Source organism: Miscanthus floridulus, chromosome 8 (genome assembly GCF_019320115.1).
Source record: "Miscanthus floridulus cultivar M001 chromosome 8, ASM1932011v1, whole genome shotgun sequence".
Classification (NCBI taxonomy): domain Eukaryota; kingdom Viridiplantae; phylum Streptophyta; class Magnoliopsida; order Poales; family Poaceae; genus Miscanthus; species Miscanthus floridulus.
The window spans coordinates 110,685,610-110,711,810 of record NC_089587.1 but is presented as its reverse complement, the minus strand read 5'-3'; the positions used below and the strand labels follow the sequence as shown (position 1 = coordinate 110,711,810).

At 52.0% G+C, this 26,201-nt stretch overlaps 2 protein-coding genes across 2 annotated transcripts; one reads left to right on the top strand and one right to left on the bottom strand.

The window, feature by feature from the left end:
- The first annotated feature begins 5,991 nt into the window (after positions 1 to 5,991).
- LOC136477153 (CBL-interacting protein kinase 6-like) lies at positions 5,992 to 7,970 on the top strand. Its single transcript, XM_066475211.1, has one exon. The coding sequence runs from the start codon at positions 6,356 to 6,358 to the stop codon at positions 7,748 to 7,750; it is 1,395 nt and encodes a 464-aa protein (XP_066331308.1). The 5' UTR covers positions 5,992 to 6,355; the 3' UTR covers positions 7,751 to 7,970.
- Positions 7,971 to 24,296: 16,326 nt separating this feature from the next.
- On the bottom strand, positions 24,297 to 24,905 carry LOC136469725 (uncharacterized). Its single transcript, XM_066467805.1, has one exon. The coding sequence runs from the start codon at positions 24,903 to 24,905 to the stop codon at positions 24,297 to 24,299; it is 609 nt and encodes a 202-aa protein (XP_066323902.1).
- Positions 24,906 to 26,201: the final 1,296 nt, after the last annotated feature.

Below are 26,201 nucleotides of genomic sequence, written 5' to 3'. Positions count from 1 at the left end.
TGGAGTTGGGGTTGAAGTTGTGGAGCTCCATGCCATAGTAGTGCGGGAGCACCCACATGAACTGATCCACCGGAACGTCGAGGCCGCACTCATGAAAGGAGATGAAGCTCACGACGTAACCGTCGTGAGGCCTCGGCTCCGGCTCGCTCGACGAAGCGATCCACTCCGGCCTGTTGGGGTCCGTCACCGGACGAAGGGGTCCACCGTCAATGAGCGACTGAAGCATCTCCATGGTGACGTCAGATGGATCCCAAGGGTCTGCCTCGATGACAATGATGTCGCCGACCATGAGTGCGGCGGAGGGTTCGAATGCAGTGGTGAGTTTGTCTCTCTCTCTCTCTCTCCCTGGCACGCCCTTCTCCCTTCTTCCCGGCGCCCGCTGCTCTAGCGACGGCTCGATGGGGGCAGAGCTAACACAGGCAAGGTAAGGTGGGGAGGGACGAGGTTCATTGCGTATTTATGCAGGGTAAAGGCGAAACGGATGGGCGATGAAATCGGGGAAGTTTCCCCCAGATCCGGCGCGGTTAACCCTGATCCGATTTTACCGCCCACGTGCCCACCTTTTCCTCATTAATTGCGGGAACAATTACGTCCCATCCGCTGACACCATGTCGCGCCTGACCGCTGCAGCAGCAGGCGTCGTTCCGTCTCCCCGGAAAACCGCCTCAAAAGGTGCGCCAGCTGTTGCCGAGCCGATGGGGAAGATATTCCCCCCGCCCTATTCCTTTCAGATGAAGGAACCAAGCGCTGAGCCTATTACGGTCCAGGGGTTCAAAGGCTGGGCCCCTAGGGGTTTCGACAGCCGCCCCAGGGCAACAGAGTCAGGGACGACCGCGAGCGAGCCCACACGGGGCCGAGGCCCAAGCAAGCGAAACGCTTGGGACGCCCTAAGTCATGTCCGAGACCGGTAGGGAGGTCTCCGAATGGGATCCCATCGTAGGGAGGCGCCAAGCCGCCGGGGCCCAGCGAACGGCCTCGGCACCCACTAGAGAAACCCTCCGGTACTCTTAGAGTGCATCTCTGGACCGCTAGCAGTCCCCTAGCGAACGGGGCACGGGCCTCCACTCGGACTTACCCGATAATAGCTCACCGGAAGTGCCACCGCTCGTGCCCACCGAGGGTAGCCTATCACATTCCACCCCTCCTTCCGAGCGAAAAGGAAGCGTGAGGGTCGTACAAAAAGCCAGGGGAACCCCTGACGGACCTCTTGCTCCATGCAGAGGCTAAGGGGCTCTTCCTGCAACCTTACCGAGACCTAGCGACCCTGGCTCGCAATCGAGGGGGCTCGGCAAAAACAACCCCTCCTTCTGAGCGAAAAGGAAGCGCGAGGGTCGTACAAAAAGCCAGGGGAGCTCCTGACGGCCCTCTCGCTCTGTGTAGAGGCTAGGGAGCCCTTCCTGCAGATATGCCAAGACCCCGCGACCCAGGCTCGCACCCAAGGGGGCCTCGGCAAACAAACCCTCACGCGCGAGGGGCGTACAAAAAGCCAGGGGAACTCCCGACGGCCCTCTCGCTCCGTGTAGAGGCTAGGGGGCTCTTCCTGCAACCTTGCCGAGACCCGGCGGCCCAGGCTCGCACCCGAATGGGCTCGGCAAATGACCCCTCCGTCCGAACGAAAAGGATATGTGAGGGTCGAACAAAAAAGCCAGGGGGACCCCTGACCGCCCTCTCGCTCTGGGCGTAGGCTCGGGGGCTCCTCCTACACCCAAGACAAAGACAAACGACCTAAGCTCGTGCTAGAAGTTTCGTTACAAACACGATAAAGGGCACCGAGCCCGTTATGGTCCAGGGGTTCGAAGGCTGGGCCCCCTAGGGTTTCGACAGCCGCCCCGGGGCAACAGAGTCAGGGACGACTATGGGCGAGCCCACATATGGCCAAGGCCCAAGCAAACGATCGCTCAGGGCGTCCTAAGTTGTGTCCAAGACTGGCAGGGAGGTCTCCGAATGGGATCCCACCGTAGGGAGCCACCGAGCCACCGGGGCCCAGCAAATGGCCTCGGCACCCACTAGAGAAACCCTCCGGTACTCTTGGAGTGCGTCTCTGGACCACTAGCCATCCCCTAGCGAACGGGGCACGGGCCTCCACTTGGACTTACCTAATAACAGCTCATCGGAAGTGCCACCGCTCGTGCCCACCGAGGGTAGCCTGGCACATTCCACCCCTCCTTCCGAGCGAAAAGGAAGCATTAGGGTCGCACAAAAAGTCAGGGGCACCCTTGATCGCCCTCTTGCTTTATGCAGAGGCTCGGGGGCTCTCCCTGCGACCTTACCGAAACCCCACGACCCGAACTCACACTTGTGGGCTCGACAAATACGATAAAAACTCCTCACTCAAACACGAAAAAAGCCCCTGGAGGAGTAAATCCACTCCTCCAGGGCCTCGGGGGCTACACCCGGTGGGTGCGCTCGTGCGCACCCACCGAAACCTCAAGAAGCAAAACACAATCCCTACAGGAGCGACTGCAAGCCAAGTCTCGACAAACCCTCAGGGAGAGTGCACGCACTCCCCCTAAGGCTTGGGGGCTACTGTCGGGTACCATAAAATGGGGTACCCCGAGCGTACACCAAAAGAGTCACTTAAATCCCATCAACAATGAAGCCAGAAGGTAAGCCATGGTTCATCATCGGCCCCGTCCGAGCCCACTGGCTCTCCGCCTCGCCTTAGGCCTCGCACGGGAGGTCTCGACGCCCTGACAAAATCTCCGCCTCGCGCGAGGCCTCTCGCGGGAGGCCTCGGCAAGTAGCACAATCTCCATCTCGCTCGAGGCCCCGTGCGTCCAGCCTCGAATGAGACAGCTATTCTCCGTATCGCTCGAGGCTGGCTTGTCAATAACCCATCGCTCCCGCCTCGACCAGTCTTTCTGACAGCATGTCACGTCCTATTAATGCATCAACCACTCCCGCAATCTCAGCCGGACGACTGCTTGACACCACGGAGTGGCCGACGGGACAAGGAGTCGCATCAACACCATACCGGCTAAAGATAAGGCGCGGCGGGGATTACCGGCCACTGTGTTCTAGCGCTGTGCCCACGATCAGCGCCGGTGCTACGCTGTGCCCCGTAACACCCGCCCCGAAGACAACGCAGCATAGGAAGTCTGGCCCGAGTCATCATCGCCTCCGAACCAGCGTACCAGATCGACCGCTCCCTCCGAACCTCGACACTCTACGTCAGGGCCTCGGCCATCTCGAGATTCATGTCTGCTGAGACCCCCACCATGGTTCGGCCTCGGCGCCAACCGAGCCTCGGCCTCGCGCGCAGTCAACCCACAGCGACCCGCACGCTGACCGCCGTGCCCGCTTCGAGGTAGCCCTGGAGCTCCCATGACGCACAGGATCAGATGTGACCAGCACATTGCCCCAGCGCTTCAAGGACAGATCACTCCGACGACCACGCCGCCACAGGAACAGGCTACAGGGCTCGGACATGCCGCCTCCGTTCGCACGACGCCGTATAGTTAGCACACGTACTACCCTTGTCCTCCATTCAACTATAAAAGGAAAGGACTTGGGCCATTTCTAGAGAGGAGGACACACGCACCCACAAAAACAACACCATGTAACACGCATACTCCCCCGCCGCCTGAGAGCAACGTCTCAAGCAGCCCGCATCACTCCACGCTGAGACCTGGGACTAGCTCCCTCTCTCACCCAGCTTGTAACCCCCTACTACAAGCACTTCGGTGCAAGGAATACAAGATCGATCTCTCAGACTGGATGTAGGGCACCGATTGCCTGAACCAGTATAAGCCTTGTGTCTCTTTGCATCACCATCCGGGATCAGGAACACGCAGTATAAATTTACTAGTTGGTTGAGGATCCACCGGTCCAAAACACCGACACTGTGCAATTAGTTTGTTTTTTCGTCTATATTTAATACTCCATGCATGTGCCGCAAGATTCGATGTGATAGTTTGGGGTGAAAATTTTTGGGAACTAAACCAGGCCTTATTTCCCGCAGACGGCACACGCATCGCTTTGTAAAGCATGAAGAACCAACCCAATGCAATTTCTTCCTAGACAGCCATATTCGTGTTCAGGAACTAAAACCTCAATAACGGCATTTTTTTTAAGGATGAGCTTTGAAGATTTATAGAGAAGTATGGATAAATAAACCACTATAAAAAAACAATCACATTAGTATTATGTAATTTTTCTCGGTGCGATGTTGCATTTGTAATTGGTTAATAGGTTGTTGGAATTGTCTAAACTGCCTCTAGAAGGGGAAGAAAGGGGTGATGGGAGCCAAGTGTGTTTTGGCAATCTATTAGCTGGTTTTTGAGTGCTAATTTGATAATTGTTAGCTGGTGCCTAGTTAATAGTTAGCCACCCTATATTAGTTGTGCATGTTTGAGCCATAGCAGCTAATTTTGCCAGATAATAGTTAGAGCTAAGTTATGTGCCAACCAAAGGTTATGGTAAGTTGAGAGATACGTACTCCTTCTATCCTGAAAAGAAAATGTAATTCTAGTTTGAAACATATCAGGCGTTCTTAATTTGTTATGTCTCCAAACATGTTTACTATAAAATATATTTCAAAATTCGTCTATTAATACTTATTTTGTATTATAAATGGTAGCATTTTTTTGTATGGATTTGATTACACTTTACATTGTCTGACTCCTACGGAGGTGTGAATTATGTTTTTTTAACGGAAGGAGCACTACTTAGGTGCAATTGCTTTGTGGTGCGGTCCAAGGCCTCGACGAGGAGTGCTCTAGTGACCGGAATCATATACCTTTGAAATCAAATTGAGGGACCAGGTGATAAATTAGAATAACTTTGTGGAACCATTTGACTATTATGCCAGATTCTATTTTTTTATAAATGATTTTATAAATAAAGATATGTTTCAGAAAATTCCATTTTTATGGTTGAATTACAACTTAAATACAACCCATTTTAACTTGTTACACTAAGAAAATGTCTTACTAAAAAAACCATTTGGTAGAACAGAGGAGATCGAGGCAAGAAACAAATCTAGCGAAACGATTCTCCTAGCGAATTACTGCACGTTAGACGGTTTGGCAACAATTTTGCAGTTTCTTCCGAGAAACAGAAACATTTTTGGTTGCCAAACAGGGCCTAAGTTAATGGTCATTTCTTAGAATTTTGTATACTGTTAGACATGTTTCATACTTGATTTCTTCCTCAAATCATTTCTCTATGAACTAGAATTATTTTTCTGAATATTTTGGTTTTGTTGGTTGGTTTGGTTTCACATCCTAAAGAGAGGATGGTAACTGAAATGTGAAGAAGTAAATCATAATAGCTAGAAAGCAGGTTATGTCTGGTACAAAAAAAAAGAGAAATGTTTAACTGGCTTGGAATGCCTGCGAACAAAGAGCCGAACAAACTCAGCGCCGCCTACCTACAGATGTTTGCAACAATCTTGTTCACTAAAAAGTAAGTTTGTTTGCAACAATATCAAGTTCCATGTGGGCTGGAGAAAATAAAAATCTCAGAAAGCCCCTACGATGATCCTTGGACTGTAGCGTAGACACCGTTCCTCCGTTAGCCCTGGCCGTTCCTGCGTCCGCAACTTCGCAGGACCGGCCATACCACGCGAACCATGGTGCTGTACTGCAACTGCAACAGGTTTTCATGCCGCCGTTCGCTTCCTGCGTTTGCAAATCTGCGTTACCGGCCCGCGTTTCCGTTGTGCCACGCGATCGAACCATGGTGCGTTACTGCAGCGGGTTTCCTTCCCTCGTCCCGTAGGTAGCCATCAGCCTACCCAATCAGGCCGTCCGTCCCGCGTCAGACGGTCCGCCCTTCAACCAGCCTCCGCGGCGTCCGACGCATCCCAACAACTGCAGCCATCAGACTCCCTGCTCCTGCTAGCATACTACCCCCACCGCAGTGCACCGTCTGACCCACATCGTCCGGATGAGATCCCTCACGAGAACGTCGTGTGCCCACCCGCCTACGGCTCCAGGGCCCTAGTACTAGTAGGCCCCTGACCCCTGTACCGCCGCCCTAGCCCACCCATTATAAGCCGGGCCGCCGCGGAGCTGAGCCATTCCCACACGGAGATCGACTTCCCCTCGCCACGCAAAGCCACCGCGGCCCCGTGCTTCCGTCTCGCACCTGCCGATCTACTCCCCGGCGGCGAGACGAGCGCCCCGGCGCCCCCAGGGAATGCGGAGCGATGAGGCGGCGCTCAGGCACTGACGTCGCCGGCCAGCGCGAGCTGCGCGGCGACCGAACCTGCCACCGCAAGCACATCGAGGACGGGTAGACCCATCCATCCTTCCTTCCTTCCATCTGCTAATCGTCGTCGATCGTAGGGTAGTTTGCAGATAGCTAGCTCGGTCATTTCTAGTAGGGGATCGGATCGATCCATCGATCAGGCATGGGTGAGGGGGAGGCGGCGGAGGTGAAGGGCGGGGTGCTGCAGGGCCGCTACGAGCTGGGCCGCGTGCTGGGGCACGGCAACTTCGGGCGCGTCCACGCGGCGCGGGACCTGCGCACCGGGCGCGGCGTGGCGGTGAAGGTGCTCGTCAAGGACAAGGTGCTGCGCGCGGGCATGATGGAGCAGATCAAGCGCGAGATCGCCGTGATGAAGCGCGTGTCCCACCCAAACATCGTGGAGCTCCACGAGGTGATGGCCACGCGCTCCAAGATCTACCTCGCGCTCGAGCTCGTCCGCGGCGGGGAGCTCTTCGCGCGGATCGTGCGCGCCGGCCGCGTCAAGGAGGACGTCGCGCGCCGCTACTTCCGCCAGCTCATCTCCGCCGTCGACTTCTGCCACGCGCGGGGCGTGTACCACCGCGATCTCAAGCCGGAGAACCTCCTCATCGACGAGGCGGGGAACCTCAAGGTCGTCGACTTCGGCCTCAGCGCGCTCGCCGACCACGCGCGCAGCGACGGCCTGCTGCACACGCTCTGCGGCACGCCGGGGTACGTCGCGCCGGAGGTGTTCCGGAACAAGGGCTACGACGGCGCCAAGGCCGACATCTGGTCGTGCGGCGTCATCCTCTACGTTCTCCTCGCCGGGTCGCTGCCGTTCCCGGAGGACAACATCGCCGCCATGTTCAGGAAGATGAGCCGCGGCGACTACCGGTGCCCGCCGTGGCTGTCTACCGAGGCGCGCAGGCTCATCCCCAAGCTGCTCGACCCCAACCCCGACACCCGCATCACCATCGCCCAGATCGTCGAGACGCCGTGGTTCAACAAGCCGTCCATCGGGAAGCCCGTCAAAGCAGCCGCCGCCGCCGAGCCGCCGGTCGAGCCTGTTTTCTCCGCGAAGGACGGCGGCGACAAGGACGAGCCGCCGGAGACGCTGAACGCGTTCCACCTGATTTCCCTCTCCGCCGGGTTCGACCTCTCGCCGCTGTTCGATGTGGAAGGCGGTCCCACCAGGGATCACCGGGAGGGCAGCATGCGGTTCGCGACGCGGGAGTCCGCAAGCGGCGTCGTCTCCCGTCTCGAGGAGGTGGCCGCCCGCGGCGGCGGGCGGATGCGGGTGACCAAGAGCGGCGCCCGCGGCGTTCGGCTCGAGGGCGCGGAGCGCGGGGGCCGCAAGGGCCGCCTAGCCGTGGCGGCCGACATCTTCAGCTTGGCGCCGTCCGTGCTCGTGGTCGACGTCAAGAAGGACGGCGGCGACACGCTCGAGTATCGCTCCTTCTGCAGCGAGGAGCTCCGGCCGGCGCTCAAGGACATCGTCTGGGCGGCCGACCCGCCGCCACCGCCGTCGTGTGACGCCGTGCGGCCGCCTGTGCCGCTCATTGTTGTGGATGGATCGTAGTGCCATTGATTGTTTAGTCAGTGTCAATTCCATTTCCAAGTGATTGCGTCACTGTTCTCGATTCGATTAATGACGTGAGATCTACTGTTTGTGGGGCGACAAGAATCTGTTTGTCAATCGCAGCCTAGAGCAGCTCTCTCGGCATAATTGAGTTTGTTTTTTGTGATTGCTATGCCTGATCTGAATATTCCATGTCTTAATCTAGTTCATTATCCCTGCATTATTGGTGATGTCTGGATGTGGCAGTACAAGTTTGTTGAAGCATGAATAGGCTCAAAGATGCGTCAATTTTCTTCGTTCATTTAGGCTGTTTGCTTGTTGGTTTGCCAGAGCTTATTTACTAGTCAATAGTGTTTTTCTCTCATAATAAATCAGTATTAGTTGGACTTATCAGTCCACAGACCGACCAGCGAACAGGCTAATTGCTCCAGAGGCCAGGCTTGCATGTTTGCACTCAACAAACAGTTAGATTTTTTTAGGATGTGAACTGTAAGCTTGTTTTGACTGACAAAAGATGTGCATTATGCAAACAAGTGTGTCGAGACACCTCTGTCAGGAATCGAGATGGATTGCCTCGCGCTGATAGCAGCCGACGACGGGAGAGGACAGATCTCCCTCGGCACACAGTGATCTGGCGCAGAGGACCATTGGGAGCTGATCACCTGACCGGCTGACCTCCATCTGCTCGTCTCCGTCTCAAAACTAGTGGCGCTGGCGCTGGATGGATACCGTATCGCCGGTGGTGGCCCCGTCTCCTGTCTGGTCTCTTTCCCAGCCCTCCAGCCTCGGCGTCCGCACCGCCGCTCTCGCCGAGAAAGGCATCGGCAGGGCGTAGATTTTTTTCGCTGAAAGGACGGCAAAAATTTTGAAGCAATTTTTATTAGAAAGATAAAATTAAAACAAGAGCTGGTCCAGTTTTTTAGGCAAAAAAAACCACACAGCTAGAGGGGCGGAGACCCACGCCACTCACACAACTGCAGAACAACAATGACCCAGCCTGTTTCGACTGAAACGATCGTGGATTATTACTGCTGGCTGGTTTGGTGTGAGAGAAAAATATTATTCTAACTTATAATTCATGATCATTTATGACCAAACGAACCGGCTGCTTCACTACTCACGGGGTGGAAACTTCTTGAGGCAAAATCACGTTTTTGGAACGAAACGTAGCTGTTTGGAGCACGGCATTGAGATGTATTACTAGCTGACGTGTGGACTTACTGTAGACTGCCTCTGCCAGATTCATCAGATATCAATCATCGTTTACATTTCCTTATTGAAGGAAAAAGAATGATTGCTTGTTTAGTTCCTAAAAAGTTTCTCAAAAAGTGTTATAGTAGTCATCATATCGAATCTTGCAATACGTGCATAGAACATTAAATGTAGACGAAAAAAAACTAATTGCATAGTTTGATTGGAAATTGCGAGACGAACGTTTTGAGCTTAATTAGAGCAAGTATAATAGCAGGCTGTAAGCCGACTAAATGCTGAGGTGGAGGAGAGAGGGGAGGAGAGAGAGGAGAAGTGGGCTGTAAGCTTACAGCCGACTTAGGCACAAGAACCAAGAAAGTCTGTGAGAGAGACAAGTGGGCCATGTATTAACTGTAAAGAGCTAACTACTGTATGAGTGGGCTGAGAGAAGGCTGCAAAGAACCTTACAGCCAGCAAACCGGCTGTATTATTAGCCTTGCTCTTAGTCCATGATTGAACACTAATTGTCAAATAAAAACGAAAGTGCTACAGTAGCCAAATTCCCAAAATTCGCCAACTAAACACGCACTGAATTCAGTGGATCCAATCAGCTGCGTTTCTACGCGTGGCCGCGTGCTGTTGGGGGCGCCAGACACTCACTGGTCCAGTCCAGGGATGGCTTGTAGCGGGAGCATGGTTAGTATGGCTGAACCATCATTACATGTTCGTGGTGGAGCTTAAGATTGTTCTGTATGTGCATAGAGTAGTACAATGATTGATGATCATGTTTGCTCTTGTCATTGTCTAAATCACTATTCAGTTTTTTTATTTTTTATAGATGTCATCACTATTCAGTCTTTAGGGCCTCCCTCTCAACAATTACTCTGTTCACTTAGCTGATAAGATATAGTTGAAAGTACTGTTAATTGATTTATTGTAAGAGAAAAATAATATCCGTTCGCTAAAAAAAGTACAAACAAACAAGACGAATACTCTGTTTCGCTAGCTACAATGGCCCCGTTCATGTGCCCTTAAATCTAGTTTGATGTGCTTCTTTTTTTAGCCGAAACAATGTTTTTCTCTTATAAATTTTTCTAGAATTCCTTCAAACCATCTAAATTTCTTCAGAACCGTACCATCCGAATGGGCCAATGACGTGGAGGGGATAGAAAGAGTCAAATACTACTCGCTAGCTGGTTACTCGTCGCTATCTCGGAGCCGGAATACGAGAGCGTGAGTGGTGGCATGTCGCTGCTTTTCTCTGGCAGCCAATCAACAGAGCGTAGTGAAGATAGTGGACATGTTAGTCGGCGACTTGGACATGAGCCGCTGCGGACGCCCTTATATTATAGCTAGAGTTTGGTTTCTAGTCCAAGTTCAGATTTCTTCCCAATCCATGCATGGATCCTTTTACTTCAAGCTTAAACAACAGTGTTTTGTGTTGCTAGACGCTTAGAGATGAGGAGAGGGCGACTGAAATGACATCGACTAACAACAAACTTTGTCAACTGATGTTAACTGACTAAACAAGCAATCGCTAATCTAACAAGGGGACCAGAGCAATAGATTAATGCCGTGCAGGTGTGTAGCACGTGCGCGTATGTCCGATTTTGTTTCTACAACGAATTCAGACAAACAGACTGTTCACATGTTGGTTTCGGCCGGAGCTTATCAATCATCCAATAGTGTTTTTCTCTCACAACAAACCAGCACCAGCCAAGCTTATCAGCCAAAGAACAAACCAGCGAACAGGCTCAATCTCTGAAATGGGATAAGATCTTTTTCAGTGATATCGCTTCATGCCAAGCCAGCCAGTGCTGCTTGAGTGCTTGGTTTGAATACATAATATATAAATAAAATTCACTACGTAAAAAATAGTTTGTAGCAACGGGTTTTTTTAGAGGCGGCTGGCATTAGAGCCGTCCCTACAGTGACGTGTTCGGGCTCCAGCACAGCAGCCACCCCTACAAATGACATAGTAGGGACGGCTGGTAATACGAGCCGCTCCTACAAATGTGTCGATTTGTAGGGGCGGCTGGTATGTGAGCCGCCCCTACAAATGAATCGAATGCCGACCGTTGGATTTGAAGATCGACGGTGCTGCTATTTCCTTCCATGTCATATATATATATATGCTTCAACCCTAGCTCTCACCCGCATCTGCACCTGCCTCTCCTCCCTCTCCCTCCTCTCTCAGCAGCGGCTAGGGCGGGCACCGGTCGCGCATGTCCGGGCGAGGGCGCCGTAGCCCCCCACGAGAGAGGCCCGAGCCCCGGCTAGGGAGGCCAGGCACGGCGGCGTGAGGGGCCCCGGCATGGATGGCCCCCGGCGCGAGCGGCGGCGCGCTGGGCCCTAGCGCGGCTGCCCCCACGCGAGCAGTGTCGCGAGGGTCCTAGCGCCAGCGGACCACCAGCAGCTCCGACGGGCGTCCTGCGCGGCGTCCCGAGTGAGGGTGCCCTCCGGTAGGGCGGCCCCCAGCGCGGCAGCCCAGCACGGGCGGGCTACGGCGCGGTGGCCTAACCACGGCCGCGGCTGCTTCTCGTGCTGCGTCAGCTCCGGCGGATACTCGGCCAGATCCATGGGGTGCATGGTCGGGTCTATCGTCTAGGTGAGCTTTTTCAACTGCAACTGACTCCTGTCAAGTGTTCATCTTGCTCTTCATCCTATTTTCCCTGTACTGATGTTATGGCTGGATGGATGTCCAACAGGTTTACCTGTGGGTTGTGCAGGCAGTGCCACAGAAGCCAGAAAAATTGTGCCACAGAAGCCGAGTTCAAGATATGCAATTTCATGTTTGTTGTTTCCTTCCACCTAGGCATTGACAAGGAAGAAGGTGCTTAGTAGCTCGGACTGTACTGCCAAAATTTAGATGGATGAATATAAAGCATTTAAGTCAGCAAGGTATTTATGTGTGTGCTTCTTCCTTTTTTTTGAACTAACTCCCAATGAATTTCATTCTCACCCCAATTCTTATGTATGTCTCACAATTTTATAAACTGATATGTAACGATGGCTGCTGTTAATGTTGAAAGTAAAGGGATGGAGCATGGAGGCGAAAGGAAATCTCATTTATCCATGTAGGCTTCTCCGTGTCCTTGACATTTCAGCAATCTAGAATTTCCTTAAGTTTGGTCAATAGATTTAGATTTCACCAATCTTGTATGGTTTGTAACAGGCTGATTACTTTGCTGCGATGCAGGTAGCTTTGTTGCTTGGTAGCTACTAAGAACAATGCCTCCGCTACAGCAAGGTAAAGAGACAGCTATAGTGTCAGCCTCGTGTCCTGTTTCTTATCCAATTGGTGCATGGACATAAACATGACAAGATGAAAAGAGAGTCATCAGTAGAACCAAGAAAATTCTAGGTTTAGTGCCTCCTATATCCATTTTAGCCTTTTAATGTTGTGTTGACTCCTTTTCCCTACAGGTTGTAGTCAAGTCCCAAAATAAATTTGTATGTGCGCAGTTCAGCTTCATTTTCATGTTTAAGAGTCTCAGGTGACATGTGCTTAGATTTTTTGTAAACTGGTCCCAAAATAAAGTAGAACCAAGTATGCATTATTTGCCTATCCATACGAAGCTTTATTCATTATATTTCATTATTTGGCTATCCACATAGAGCTCTACTCAGTATATTTCACAATGCTATTTTATCTTTTACAGGATTAAAAGCATATCCTGTGAATTGCTAGACTATTCCCATGTGTCACGGACAAAGGTAGCCTTCATGACTGCTGATTTAGTAAGCTTCTGGTTGTTCACTCTTAGATGTTCACTTCAGTATGTGCGCAGTCCAATTTCAGGGGAATGAAATGAAATTTGGGGGTGCGTCTTGGAGCTGGGGTCCACTGTTTTTTAGTTATAGGCTTATCTACATATAGCAATAATTTATCTCTTTCTCATATCTATTTCGAATGACGGGCCTGGTGCAAGTGGTAGAGTCTATATTTCTATTTGTAACATTGCAATGCATTTCGCTCAAGGAAGACACAGCTCCACCTGTAACATGTTCATATATCACTATGCAACTCATTTATCCAACACAGGTGCCTGCCATATCTTATTTCCTATTTTTATGCTTTTGGGTTCTTACTATGCCTGCAACTCATTTATCCAACACAGGTGCATTTCTGGTGGCTGTGGTAAGTTTTACCATTCCTTCAAAACATTCGTGCAATATTTTTCTTTTCCTATGCCGCAAGTAGAGACACATTTTATGTCTTTCAACAGGTGTTCCTAGTCATATGCTTGGCTGTAACCTTGATCTTCGCCAAGGAAGTACCATACAGAGGAAACGAGAACCTCCCAACAAAAGCAAACGGCGAGGTTGAAGCTGAGCCTACCGGGCCACTTGTAGTGTTGAAGGGCTTCAAGAATTTGCCCCCTGGGATGCCGTCCGTGCTTCTCATAACTGGTCTCACCTGGGTATGCCATTGCCATTGTAACTTGTCCTTTTTTGTTCTCGATCATAGTTAGTTTCTCATTACATGAATGTTTATATCTTATTTTAATGTTACTGACCAAATCCTACATGTCAGGCGAACAAGTGGCCTTGTAGGGAGAGCTAAGGGTGGCTGGACATTAGAAGAGGTACATAATGTTCTCTGAACTCATTTCTACGTCATTTTGAGTTAATTCAGTGTATGTTCAATAGAGTTCCATCTTATGTATCTATATAAAAAAATACTCAACCTTTCTTATACTTGCATTTTACATTACTTTGCGCCACTATTGCATCCGTTGCCCCATCACGGCAGGCCACTAATTCTGCACTAATGCTTGATTTTCAATCTTGGTTTTCAGCTCAAATGCTCAACTCTTTGCTTATAGCCTTTTTTGTGTGTACCGTAGTTCAACTGTGAAATATATATTGTGCATATTGTTCGTTTCACTGCTATTACAGTATATATGTGTGATAGTAGTACTTATATTTTTGCAGGGCCTTGAGCCCTCCGAGTTCGAGTTCAAGGACCTGTACATCAACAATGCTATGTAAGGTTACCGTTTCTTCCTACTATTTATTGTCGCCTGTTGAGATGTAGTAGCCTGTGGTTTTTGGTTTGGACATTGGGTGGCGATGCTTGTTGTGACTTTGCAGCCAGATGGATGTTGTCGGGAGCAGGAAGGCTGTTGTGATCCACGTCCCGTACCGCCTGCGCAAGGCCTTCAGGAAGATCCACGTCAGTGCTTGCTTGGCCTTTTTGTGATATAGATATATGTTTTGTTGTCATAATATGAGTCTGTTTGTTATTATTGTGATTCTTGTACTATAGAAGATGTTTAGAAACTTTTGGCTAAACAATCTTGTTTGGGCCACAATATTACAGTCAAGTTTGTCAGGATACTTGATCATGTATTTTACTCGTCACAAGATGATTTAGGGGAGCACGTGTTGGTAATTTGAATTTTTTTTGTGAAAAAATCGATTTATAGGGGCGGCTGGTACTGTAGCCGTCCCTACAAATCGATGTGTAGGGGCGGTTGGTACTATAGCCGTCCATACAAATCGATTTGTAGGGGCAGCTACAGTACCAGTCGCCCCTACAAATCGGCTGATAACACCAGCCGTCTCTACAAATCGATTTGTATGGGCGGTCTGGGAACCGCCCCTACAAATGCATGATTTGTAGAGACAGTATGGTAGGGCGGCTGGCTGAGCCGCCTCTACAAACCATCGCCAGCTGTCCCTACAAATGTTTTTTGTAGTAGTGATTATCGTCTTGTCCCTGTGATTGTTTTTATGGAGGTACCTACCGCATCAGGGCACTGACCACCGTTGCTTTTGGAACCAAACAAACGCAGGCAGTGCCGAGCTCACGCAATGCAGGCCATTCCTCTTTCCTTTTATTTTTACTAGTATGTGGCGCGTGCCCTCACGCGCGTCGTACATGGCCAGCAATAGATAATTTTTACTGGGATGTGGTCTGTGGACATATCAAAAGATAAGTTATGAAGCTAGAAACATAATACATTATTATATACAACTTTACATACAAGCATGTAGTGTTACTGGGGTCATAGATTATGTAAGCACAGTGTGTTATAACATAGTGACATAGTAGGAGAAAGAAATAGATAAGGTCCCATGTGCACACGGTGTCACTGTTTCTCAATGATCTTGGCAGAGTCTCAATTTTAAATTTGTAGCATAAACAGTACCATGATATTGATAACAAGCTAAGGGAGCAATTCCATATCACCACTAATCTTTGAATATACATACAAATAAATATATATGGCTGACGATATGGTGATAACATCAGCATGCATAAGAAAATGTGAACATATCTGGTTTCTCTGAGTTCTAAGATGCAGGTGTTGGCCTCTTTATTTTTGTCAGTGTTTATGAACTCTTGGCATCCTTCTATGTCAGTGATTTGTGCACTTGGAGGAGGAACCTGTAATCATAGATATTTGGTTTATTCTTTAATATGTTGCATGAACACGAATCATTAGGCAAAACATATCATTTTGCACATAGATTTAACTAAATAGCGAGGAAAACACTAAGTATGATATCTTACTGAGGAAAGCCAACCCAGAACACCACATCTGCTTTCTTCTCTACATATGTGGGCCCATGAGCATCCAAACCCTGGCATAATATAATAGTTGGATTAAGCGGGCATGAAATCAATAGAAGGAACATATGCTTGATTAGGATTACCATACTCTACTAAGGCAGTGTCCTTGTTATCCATCTTATTGCAGCTTTCGTCATCAGGAACAGATCATTGGCTAAACATCTAGAACCCTTGCATAATATATTTGGGCTAATTGACCATGCAACCAACAAAAATAAGATATGGATGATTATCTACTATTACTTGGTTATCTAAATTACTTCTAGCAGGTAGCGCCATTATTATCCACATTGCTGTAGGATCAGAAGGTAGATACATATCACTACGTAGACCCTATTGATGTAGACCATAGTCAATATGCTCTGTAGAAAAGATCCAAACTAAATAAGCGACAACTGTCGGTGTTTCGAGTAAACACCAACTAGTAAATTTATATTTGTTGCGCGTTAGGCCCGGATGGTGTGCTAAAAGACACAATGTTTATACTGGTTCGGACAGAATGTCCCTACGTCCAGTTTGCTGCTGCTACTCGTGTTATTAGCACTAAAAGGTTCATAGTAGGGGGTACAAACGGTCGAGAGAGGGACAGGTCCCAAGTCTCTGATGAAAAGATCGAAAGGATGCTAAGAGCTCGGTTGCTGCTTAGCTGTGTGTTATGTGTGTTGAAATTGATCCGTCCATTTAGTGGGGTGCCCTACCCTCCCTTTTATAGACCAAGGGGGAGCAGGGATTACAGATGGGAGAAGGTGCTTCGAAGGTGTCGGGTCTTCCTTCTCCTTTGAGCCTGCCCTGCTGACATGGCAGGCGGTGCTAGGGATGGCATATTCACTGATCCTGATAGGGTCGTGCTCTGGCTTCATTTGGCAAGTGGTCACATCCCATCCCACTCTAGCGGGTGGCGCGGCGCACCAGGGTGCCAAGTCGCGACCCTATGGGGAGCAGACGGCATAGAGGACCCACGTTCCTTACTGTCCATGATATGAGTTTCCTTCTCGGACTATAGCGGTTGCTGTATGTTTTCATTAGGATTCGTGTCTGAGGGCAAATGCCGGCGCCCATAACACTGTAGGATAAATGTCAGCGCCCACAACACTGTTCGGGCTCTGACATGTCTATAGGGGTTTAAAGCACCTGTCTGGTCATATCCCGATGGTACTTCCCTGTAGGCATGTAGGGTATGGTCCTTGATATTGCGGTTGACTTAAGTGCCCCACCTTATCTGCATGCATAGTTATGAAGGAGTAGCACATAAACGTCAGGCGAGGCGGAGTCTGCCCTCGAACATCGGGCGAGGCGGAGTCTGCCCTCGGACATCGGGCGAGGCAGAGTCTACCCTCGAACGTCGGGTGAGGCAAAGCCCAGCCCTCGAACGTTGACCGAGGTGGAGCCTACCCTCAAACGTCGGGCGAGGCGGAGCCAGTCCTCAGACGTCGAGCGAGGCGGAGCTAGCCCCCAGACGTCGAGCGAGGCGGAGCCCTGCCCTCAGATGTCGGGCGAGGCGGAGCCAGCCCTTGAACATCAGGTGAGGCGAAGCCTGCCTCTAGACGTCGGGCGAGGCAGAGCCAGCCCTCAGTGGTCGGGTGAGGTGGAGTGTAGTTGCGTTCTTGTCTATTCGGAACCATCAACGTTTGACGGTTATTAGCTCCTCCTCTTTAGGTACCTCAGTATTAGGTCCCCGATAGTAGCCCCCGAGCCCCCGGGTGATTCAAATAGAATCGCCTAGGGGGTGATTTGACTTGCTAGAGGGTGCGCGCGAGCACACCCGTCGGGTGTAGCCCTTGGGTGATTCGGATAGAATCGCCCGGGGAGTATTTCGATTAGCCAGAGGGTACGCACGAGCGCACCCGTCGGGTGTTGCCCTCGAGCCCCCGAGGATTCGGATAGAATCGCCCGAGGGGTATTTCGATTCGCTAGAGGCCGAGCCCTCGGGTGATTCGGATAGAATCACCCAGGGGGTATATCGATTCGCTAGAGAGTGCGCGTGAGCGCAGATGTCGGGTGTAGCCCTCGAGCCCCTAGGTGATTCGGATAGAATTACTCGGGGGGTAATTCAGACCCTTCGTGGGTATGGCTGTGAGATTTGGTGCTTTGATAATCTAGATAGTTCGATTGGAGTCCCGATATCCCATTCACGGGGATCTAGCAAGAGTCAGTCTGGCTGAGACTCAATCATGGGCCGAGATACTCGTGGCACTCGTGTGCCTGGGTTTTGACCATTCGCGGGCCCATCCTTCGTCGTAAGGCTGCCTTGGGACGGTCGTCGAAACCGTTGATGGGCCAGCCCTCGAACTCCTAGGCCCAGGCGGGCCAGAGGAACACTTTTTGACTCGTATCTTTTCTGCTGGTAAATAGTCCTGGTCTGCTTAGGAAGGCAAAATGTCCGGTGCGACTTTGGTAGGAAAGGATAGAGATTGGAGGCGCGTACCCCGCGTGTTGACGTGGTGGCAAATCGTAGTAGGCATGGAGATCCAGGCGGACGATTGCCTTCCTCTCATCCGTCACCCCTATAAAACCAAAGGGTTCATCCCCAGGGTTTTGTACATTGCCTTCTTGCCCTTGCATCTACAACCTTTGCCTCCAATCGCCTAAGCCTCCCGCATCCATATCTCAGCCACCGTCATGTTCGCATCCACCCTCCCCAATCATTCAATGGAGCGGTGCAGTAGATCCGATGTCACCCCCAGCGCCTGGAGGGCCTTGTTCGCCGTGGCCTTCTTTGCGCATGGACCGCCACCGAGGCGTGGCGGCTGCCCAGCAATGAGGATGCGCCGTCACCGCCCGAAGGCTACATTATGTCCTTCGTTCACTTCCATGAGTGGGGATTCGCCACCCCTACCCACAAGTTCCTTCGGGGCTGTTGAATTACTACAAGGTGGAGCTGCAACACCTTACTCCCAACGGGATCCAACACATTGTGGCATTTGTCGCCCTGTGTGAGGGGTTCCCGGGGATTAGTCCCCACTTCGACTTGTGGCGGCACTTCTTCGCCGTCACCCTCCTCAAGAAGTAGGAGAAGAGGTAGGAACTGAGCGTGCTGATGGGATGCGCCGGCATTTAGCTCCGCAACAACTAGGTAAATGAATACCCACCGATGCGTTTGTCGACCTCCAACAAGGGGTGGCATTTGCTTTGGTTCTATGTCAGAGACGACGCAGCTACCCCCTTGCCAGCGTTCTTCGAGCGCCTCATCGAAGAGGTCCCAGAATCATGGAGGAAGTAGGGGGTCCTAGATAAAGACAAGAAGAAGATCCAGGACCACCTTGCCGCCATCCGTATCCTAAAGGAAAGGGACGTGAAGGGGTCAGGGATCATCGGCGCCTACCACATGTGGAGAGTGGCTTTGCTGATGAGGTGCGCACTTCCCCTGCACATGATGGCACCCGAGATGGTGCTTGACGGGACGACGCTCGCCGAGGGAGCGCTCTCCCCCTCTGAAGTGGCGTAGCGCATCAAGGAGGTGATGGAGCCTTTGCAGGAAGACACCGGCATCGCTTTCGACTTTGTGTATCCGGTGCTGGGGCATCCCCCAATGCGGCTGGAACCAGGGTACATTGACTTTGTAAGTTCTCCTTCCTCATGCCTCCTTTTTAATTGAACTCCTGACCCCTTGATGCTGATATTGGGATAGCGGGACCAGCCAAAGAGGCTCATCTTTATGGATCACTCAGTCCCACTGCCGAAGGACCCGCTCGTGGCGGCGGCAAATCGCACCATGGTCAAGTGGTAGCAGAAGACAAAGGAGGTCAAGAGGAAGAAGAAGCAACAGAAGTTGTGGGCACGAGAGTGAGGAGAGGAGACAGACAGTGGTGATGATGATGATGATGACAAAGAAGAGGATGATGAGGTAGTTGTCAACATCGAGTGGGACAACCCGGCGGGTGAGGATATGCTGATAGGTACCCACTCGTTTGCGCAGTGGCCTTTCTCATTCCACGCGGGGGAAAGCGCGTCCGTGGGGCCAGCCGAAATGGGCCGAACTGTCGGCCTGCCCCAAGAGATAGTAGGAGCGGGCGGGTCTGCCGTCGCGCTCGAGGTGCCAGCGTAGGGGGTTGGCCCGCCGCCGCACCTCAAGAGCCATCAAGGGCGGGCGGATCTACCACCACGCCTGAGGTGTCGGTGGAGGGGAGCGGCTCTGCTGCCGCACCCCCGAACACAAGGAAGGTCGGTCCCTCTACCCAGGAGCAGGGGGTGAGCTCAAAACGGTCCTACCCCGATAAGGCAGAGCAGACACCTGGGGGTTTGTCCCCCAGATGGACCCGCCCAATAGCACCAATGTAAGCCACCAGTTCCTCTTCTTTTTCTCTGTTTTTCTCTGTTTTCATCGTGACTCATGCCTTTTGTGTTCTTCCAGCATCTTGAGGTGGCATGGTCTTTTGGCGGTGGCGCCCAAGAAGAGCGTCTCCATTCAGGCGAGACGAGGGTTGTCGCCCGACGTCACTCCTATTTCGGGCAGGAGCGGAGCTGATGTTGTGGCCTCGTCTACCGGTCAGGCACCACCCATGGTGGCACCCATTCCCTTGGGGGTCAAGCAGATGCCAGGGCTGAATGAGTGCCCTTAGTGGTCGCCGAGCAAACAACAGCGGAGATGATTCCACTGCCTACGTCGGGGCGGACGGAGCTACCACTCGCATTTGTGGCGCCATCCGTGGTGGGCACAGCGCCGTAAGTCGAGGCCCTGGTGTCGCAAGCGGAGGTGGGTGTGACCGTGACAAGCCAGGCATAGCCAGACGTAGCCATGGTGGTGCCTGAGGAAGCGGCTCGATCCATGCCACTGATGGCCCAGGCGACAACGCCCGAGGTGGGTCGGACAGAGGGGGCACAGCCAGAGGGTCCTCGGGCGTCGTGGTGGTGGCGGAGAGGACTAGCAGGGTGTCGCACTTGGCCCTGACATCAAGGGCAGCCGCTCGCCTGCATGGGGTGAGTCGCTGCTCTAGTGGATGGATTCTCAAGACCCAATGTCGATTCTCTTCTTGCTCGACAATGCTACCGAGAGCACAGAGCGAGAGAGTCTCAACAAAGGGATCTCGGCTATGATGGATGTCCTGAGCCAGGCTAGGGGCGTCCTACATGACATCATCGTTCCCATTGGTTGGGTATCTGCTTAATCTCCCCTCTTGCTTTTGTCTTTCTTCATGTATTTTTGTGTTTTTGACATTGATCTTCTTTTTAGTCCCTTATCTCTCATAGCCAGGAGAAATCCTAGTTCCTCCATGAGCAGAAGGTGGAATGGGACCGCCTCACCAAGGAGGCCTATCTACGTAGAGATGTGAGTGCCCAGCTTGCTACCGCCCAACAGCGGGTGGTCGAGCTAACTCTCTTGGCCAAGGAGGCGGCCGATCTTCGGTAGTGGGAGGCTGAGGCCCATCGGTATGTGGAGGAGGCCCATAGGATGTTCTAGGATCTATCGGTGAGGGCACAACAGGACGAGGAGGAGGTCGCCAGAGTCCGGAAGGAGCGAGACGAGCTACTCCAAAGGGACGTCGAGGCCCACCAACGGGCCCTCGACCTCCTAGCCAAGGTGGAGAAGGAGCGGGAGCTCAAGCTACAAGTGGAGGAGAGGTCCACGGCTCTATAGTAGAGGGTGAGCCTGGACGCCGAGGCAATAGCCCAGCTGCACAAGGAGCAGGATGAGTTGTGCTAGACTACGGAGGGACTCTGCTTGGAGCGTGATGTAGCCCATAAGGAGCGCGACCAGACCATCCAAGAGTGCGACAAGGCATGTCAGGAGGTCAGCTCCCTTCGGGCCGATCTTGGAACCACGGTAGCTCGAAGGCTGGAGGCTGAGAGCGTTTCTACCGGGCTTGTCATGGAGCTAACCGAGACACGGGGGATCCTTCAGGTGGAGAGCGATGAGCATGATCTCCTACACATTGCCATCGGGGTGATCTTGATGACCTAGGGGTGGTGCGACTAGAGGGAACCAACTCGCTTGCGGCCTCTACTGTAGACATCATGGCACGGGTGCGCTAGCTTGAGGAGGACGCTTTTCACGTTGGGATCACCCAAGCCTTTACTGTTGCCCGCTCTCATTATGCGGAGAGCATTGACTTGGAGACAATGATCCTTGGCTTCGCGCCTGGCTACGAAGCCTCTAAGCTGGATGAGATCGAGACGACTGTGACTCCTATTGTGTGGAACTTGGTGAACAGAATCAAAGACATAGCACTCCCCTAGAGGGGATAGTTAGTCGAATGGGTCTGATAGACATTATCTGTAATCTGTGGACAAGTGTCAGCACTTTTGTGTCTTGAAAATAGATTCATAATTTTGTTTTGTTAAACAAATTTGTAATTTCATTTTGTTTGAACTTGCTTTCCTCCCTTTTTGTATTCGAAAAAGGGGCTCATGCAATCCAACCCTTCCGTTTGTTAAGACTATTGGGCCCAAGGTGTGTAAGAGGGAAACTTCGATTATGCTGGTGAGCAAAGTTACCCTAACCATCGGGGCATGGTTTTTTTGTAGTCTGACCAGGCATGCTTGGCTATTCGTTCCCACAAACCTTGCCACTAACTTTTAACGTGAGGAAGAGGTCTGACATAGCAACTGCTTCAAAAAGAGGAGGTATTTATACCTTTATCAGCCCTAAAGTGAGATCTGACCCCATGCGATTGCTGGGGTTGAATGTCACTGGAGACTGAAGAGAGGATAGCGAAACTACTCTTGTATTCACACGTACCCCTTCCTTAGGACTTTAGCAATTGTTCTGTGATCGTGCGTTCGGTCTCCTTGCAAGTCTGGCCTTCCCCGAGCCCCCACGCGTGGTGGGGATTCGGTCAAGGGTTGGCTTGTTTTTGTGACTGTCGCCCCGTCTGTGGTTTTCACAACAGGAGGGGTTGAGGCGATGTCACTTGCCTTGATGGCTCGAGTGACGTGCTTGATGAGATCGCTAATGGGGATGTTCGAATAGAATCCGGTCTCGTCGCTCATGACAGGGTCGGCAAAGCCCTCGGGTGGCATTCCGTTGCTCCTTAACCCACCTTCCAACAGATTCCCCCTCAATGGGGGTTCTATGGGCTTGGCTTGAGATTGGATCGAACGAGAAGGTTGAGATGACCCTATCCACCTCTATGCAGGTTGGGCGAAGGCCACTGAGGCTTATCTATATTTTCTCCCCTGGCTCTTGTTCGACGTGAGGTGGCCTCGGGCCCTTCATGGGCCGGCCTTCAAACCTTGGTCTCTCTATCTAGGATCAGGCGGCTTGAGCCCCTAAGCCCCTTGGGGTCTGATAGGGGATGGCCATGTTTCACACGTCACCCTGTCCTTGGTTTCCGCAATTGGTGGGGCTAAGCTAACGACACTTGCCTCGACGGCTCGAGTGTTGCGCTCAATGAGCTCACTAAGGGCACGTTCGAGTAGAATTCAGGTCCATCATCCGCTGATGGGGTCGACAGAGCCCTCGTGTGGCATTCCACTATTTCTTAACCTACCTCTTGGCAGATGCCTAAGCCATTCGATAGGCTCGGGTGGCCCGTTGGCCTCTCCTTGATGGAGATTCTGTGGGTTTGGCTCAAGGTTAGAATCAAACGAGAAAGGTCGAGATGTCCTTGTCTGCTTCTGAGCATGGTCGGGCAAGGCCATTGGAGCTCATCTCAGTTTTTCTCCCCTAGCTCTGTTTGACGCGAGGCAGCCTCGAGCCCTTCGTGGGCCGACCTTCAAACCTCGGTCAGTTGCCACTCATATTGAATGAGGTGGCTACCGCTTCGTGAAGCGACGTGAAGCATTGAGATGCAGCAATTGCATATGCAATGCTTGGATATATGGAATGAATGTACGATATAATGGAAACGAAAGCGAGGGTTGGTGATGTTACCTTGGTGGCATGAGTGATGGGGAGCTCTTACCGGACAGGTCCGTGTAGGGTTTGGGTCCGATGTTTGCGATGGGGCCAGCGTAACCTGCACGAGCACTGCAATTTTTCGTTTCTGTCTCTCGGCAGCGATCTGAGCCATTCGATCGACTTGGGTGACCTGATAGGTTCTCCTTGAAGGAGATTCTATAGGTAGACCTCTCCGCACCCTTCCCAAGAAGGCGGATGATAAAGCTTGGGGTGCAGGGATGAATAATTTGATCATGTTGGTGAACAAAAAACACCGTAGCTGCTGGGGCATAGGGTCTAGCGGTTCGACCGGTTTTACTCAAAGTTTATATCCACACACCATGCCTCCAATTTTTAAACATAAGGAGGGGTCAGGCGAAGAGAATGTCTAAACGAGTAGACACTCTCGACAGCCCCCAAGCGATGTCCGCGCCCCTGCCGTTGCTTGGGTCGGAGGCTCGGTAATAAAATTGGTACATAAAGTAAATAAATAAGGGTGCTTATCTTTCGGCGACCGTCCATCACTTGGTGTTTGCCTGGGCTGTCCAATCGACTCAGGAGGCCCGTTGGTCTCCCCTTGATGGAGGCTCCATCATTGGGCCCTTTCAGGTTCTGCCTGGGAAAGCGGAGAGCCGCCTACATGCCTTGTTGAGACCTGTATAGTCAACACACATCCTCCATTTCCCACTCTTCTTTCGTACAAGAACGGGACTGGCCAACCACTCTGGGTGGTACACTTCCTTGATGAACCCGGCTACCAAAAGTTTTGCTATCTCTTCGTCGATGGCCCTATGTTTCCCCTCGTCGAAGCGACGCAGGCGTTGCTTCACTGGCTTGGAGCCTGGGTGGATCTTCAAGGTATGCACGATGACTTCCCTCAGAATGCCTGGCATATTTGAGGGTTTCCATGCAAAGATGTCTTTGTTGTCGCGGAGGAAGCCGATGAGCATGCTTTCCTATTCGGAGGAAAGCATGGTACCAATGCGCGCTGTTTTGCCCTCAAAGCTGTCGGGATCTGTGAGGACTTCCTTAGAGCTTTCTGTTGGCTCAAAGGACCTAGATGACTTCTTGGTGTGAGACGCTTCTTCGGTGACCTCCCTCTTGATGGCGGCGAGCTCTCTAGAGGCGACGATTGCTGTAGCATGGCCGCAGCACTCGACCTCGCACTCATAGGAGCGCTGAAAGGAGGTGTCGACGGTGATGACCCCGCCAGGGCCTGGTATTTTTAGCTTGAGGTATGTGTAGTTGGGGATGGCGATGAACTTCGTATAGCATGGATGCCCTAGGATGGCGTGGAAAGTTGCGGGGAACCCAACCACCTCAAAGGTGAGGGTTTTCGTCCTATAATTGAACTGATCCCCGAAGGTAACGGGCAATTCAATCTGCCTAAGTGGCATGGCCTGCTTTTCGGGCATGATGCCGTGGAAAGGCACTCGGGTTGGGTGGAGGCGTGTCCGGTCGACACCCATCTCATTGAGCGTCTTAGCGTATATGATGTTAAGGCCGCTGCCTCCATCCATCAGTACTTTGGTGAGCCACTTTGGACTGACGGTCGGGTCGACCATGAGCGGATATCTCCCCGGATGCGGGACGCTCTCCGGGTGGTCAGTCCGATTGAAGGTTATGGTGGACTCTAACCACTGGAGGAAGGTAGGTGTGGACGGCTCGGTCGTATAGACCTCACGGCACGTGACCTTCTAACAACGTTTGGAGTCATAGGCCACCGAGCCTCCGAAGACCATGAGGCAACCGTACAGTGTCAGAAAGTCATCGCCCTTCTCCTCGGCATCGTCCGTGGTGGGGGCAGGGTCCTTCCATGCTCCCCCTTGTTGGAACATCCAGACAAGAACCGCCGCATAAGACTGCAGTCCTTATACAGATGCTTCACCGGGAAAGCATGGTTCGGGCATGGCCCCTTGAGTAGTTTTCTAAGTGGTTCGGAGTGCCCTCTGTGGGCTTCTGACCACCCTTGCGGTCAGCAGCGGCTACGAGTGAGTCCTCACGCCGTTGCTTCTTGTTCTTCCTTTTGGCAGAACGATTGGAGGTGCCTTCGCCGGCACCCTCGTCCCGCCTTGCCTTGCCCTTGAGACGATCGAAGATTGCTCCGACCACTTCTTCTCCTGAGGCATGGTTGGTGGTGATGTCCAGGAGTTTCTTGGCGGTTCATGGGCCCTTGCATCCTAGCTTATAAACCAGAGACACGCAGGTAGTCCCAGACAGGAAAGCTCCTATGACATCGGCGTCGGTGACGTTAGGTAGCTCGTTGCACTGTTGGGAGAAGTGCCGGATGTACCCACGGAGGGTCTCACTAGGCCTCTAACGGTAGTTTTTGAGGTCCCATGGATTCCTAGGGCACTTGTATGTGCCCTGGAAGTTTCCCACAAAGATCTCCCTCAGATCCGCCCAACTCTGGATTATGTTGGACAGCAAGTGTTCCAACCATGCTCGTGCTGAATTGGCTAAGAACAATGGAAGGTTGCGGATAATGAAGTCATCATTATCCACACCACTGGCTTGGCAGGCAAGCCGACAGTCTTCGAGCCATAGTTCGGGGTTTGTTTCCCCAGAGTACTTTGGAATATTGGTAGGTGGTCGGTACCTTAGCGGGAAAGCAGCATTGAGGATGTACCGGTCGAAGGCCTGAGGGCCCGGTAGGTCGAGGCTCGGGCTTCAATCCTTGCCGCTGTCCTAGCGTCCACCACGACAAGGATGATAGCTGCGGTGGGGTCCTTCTCTCGGGTCACCGTAGGTGCATCTGTGGGCATCTAAGGGCGCCGAGACACTGATGTACCGGGACCATAGCACACTGCCTGCCGCCCTACGGTGCCTAGTGGACCGACGCATCCCTACCGGGCCGCTCG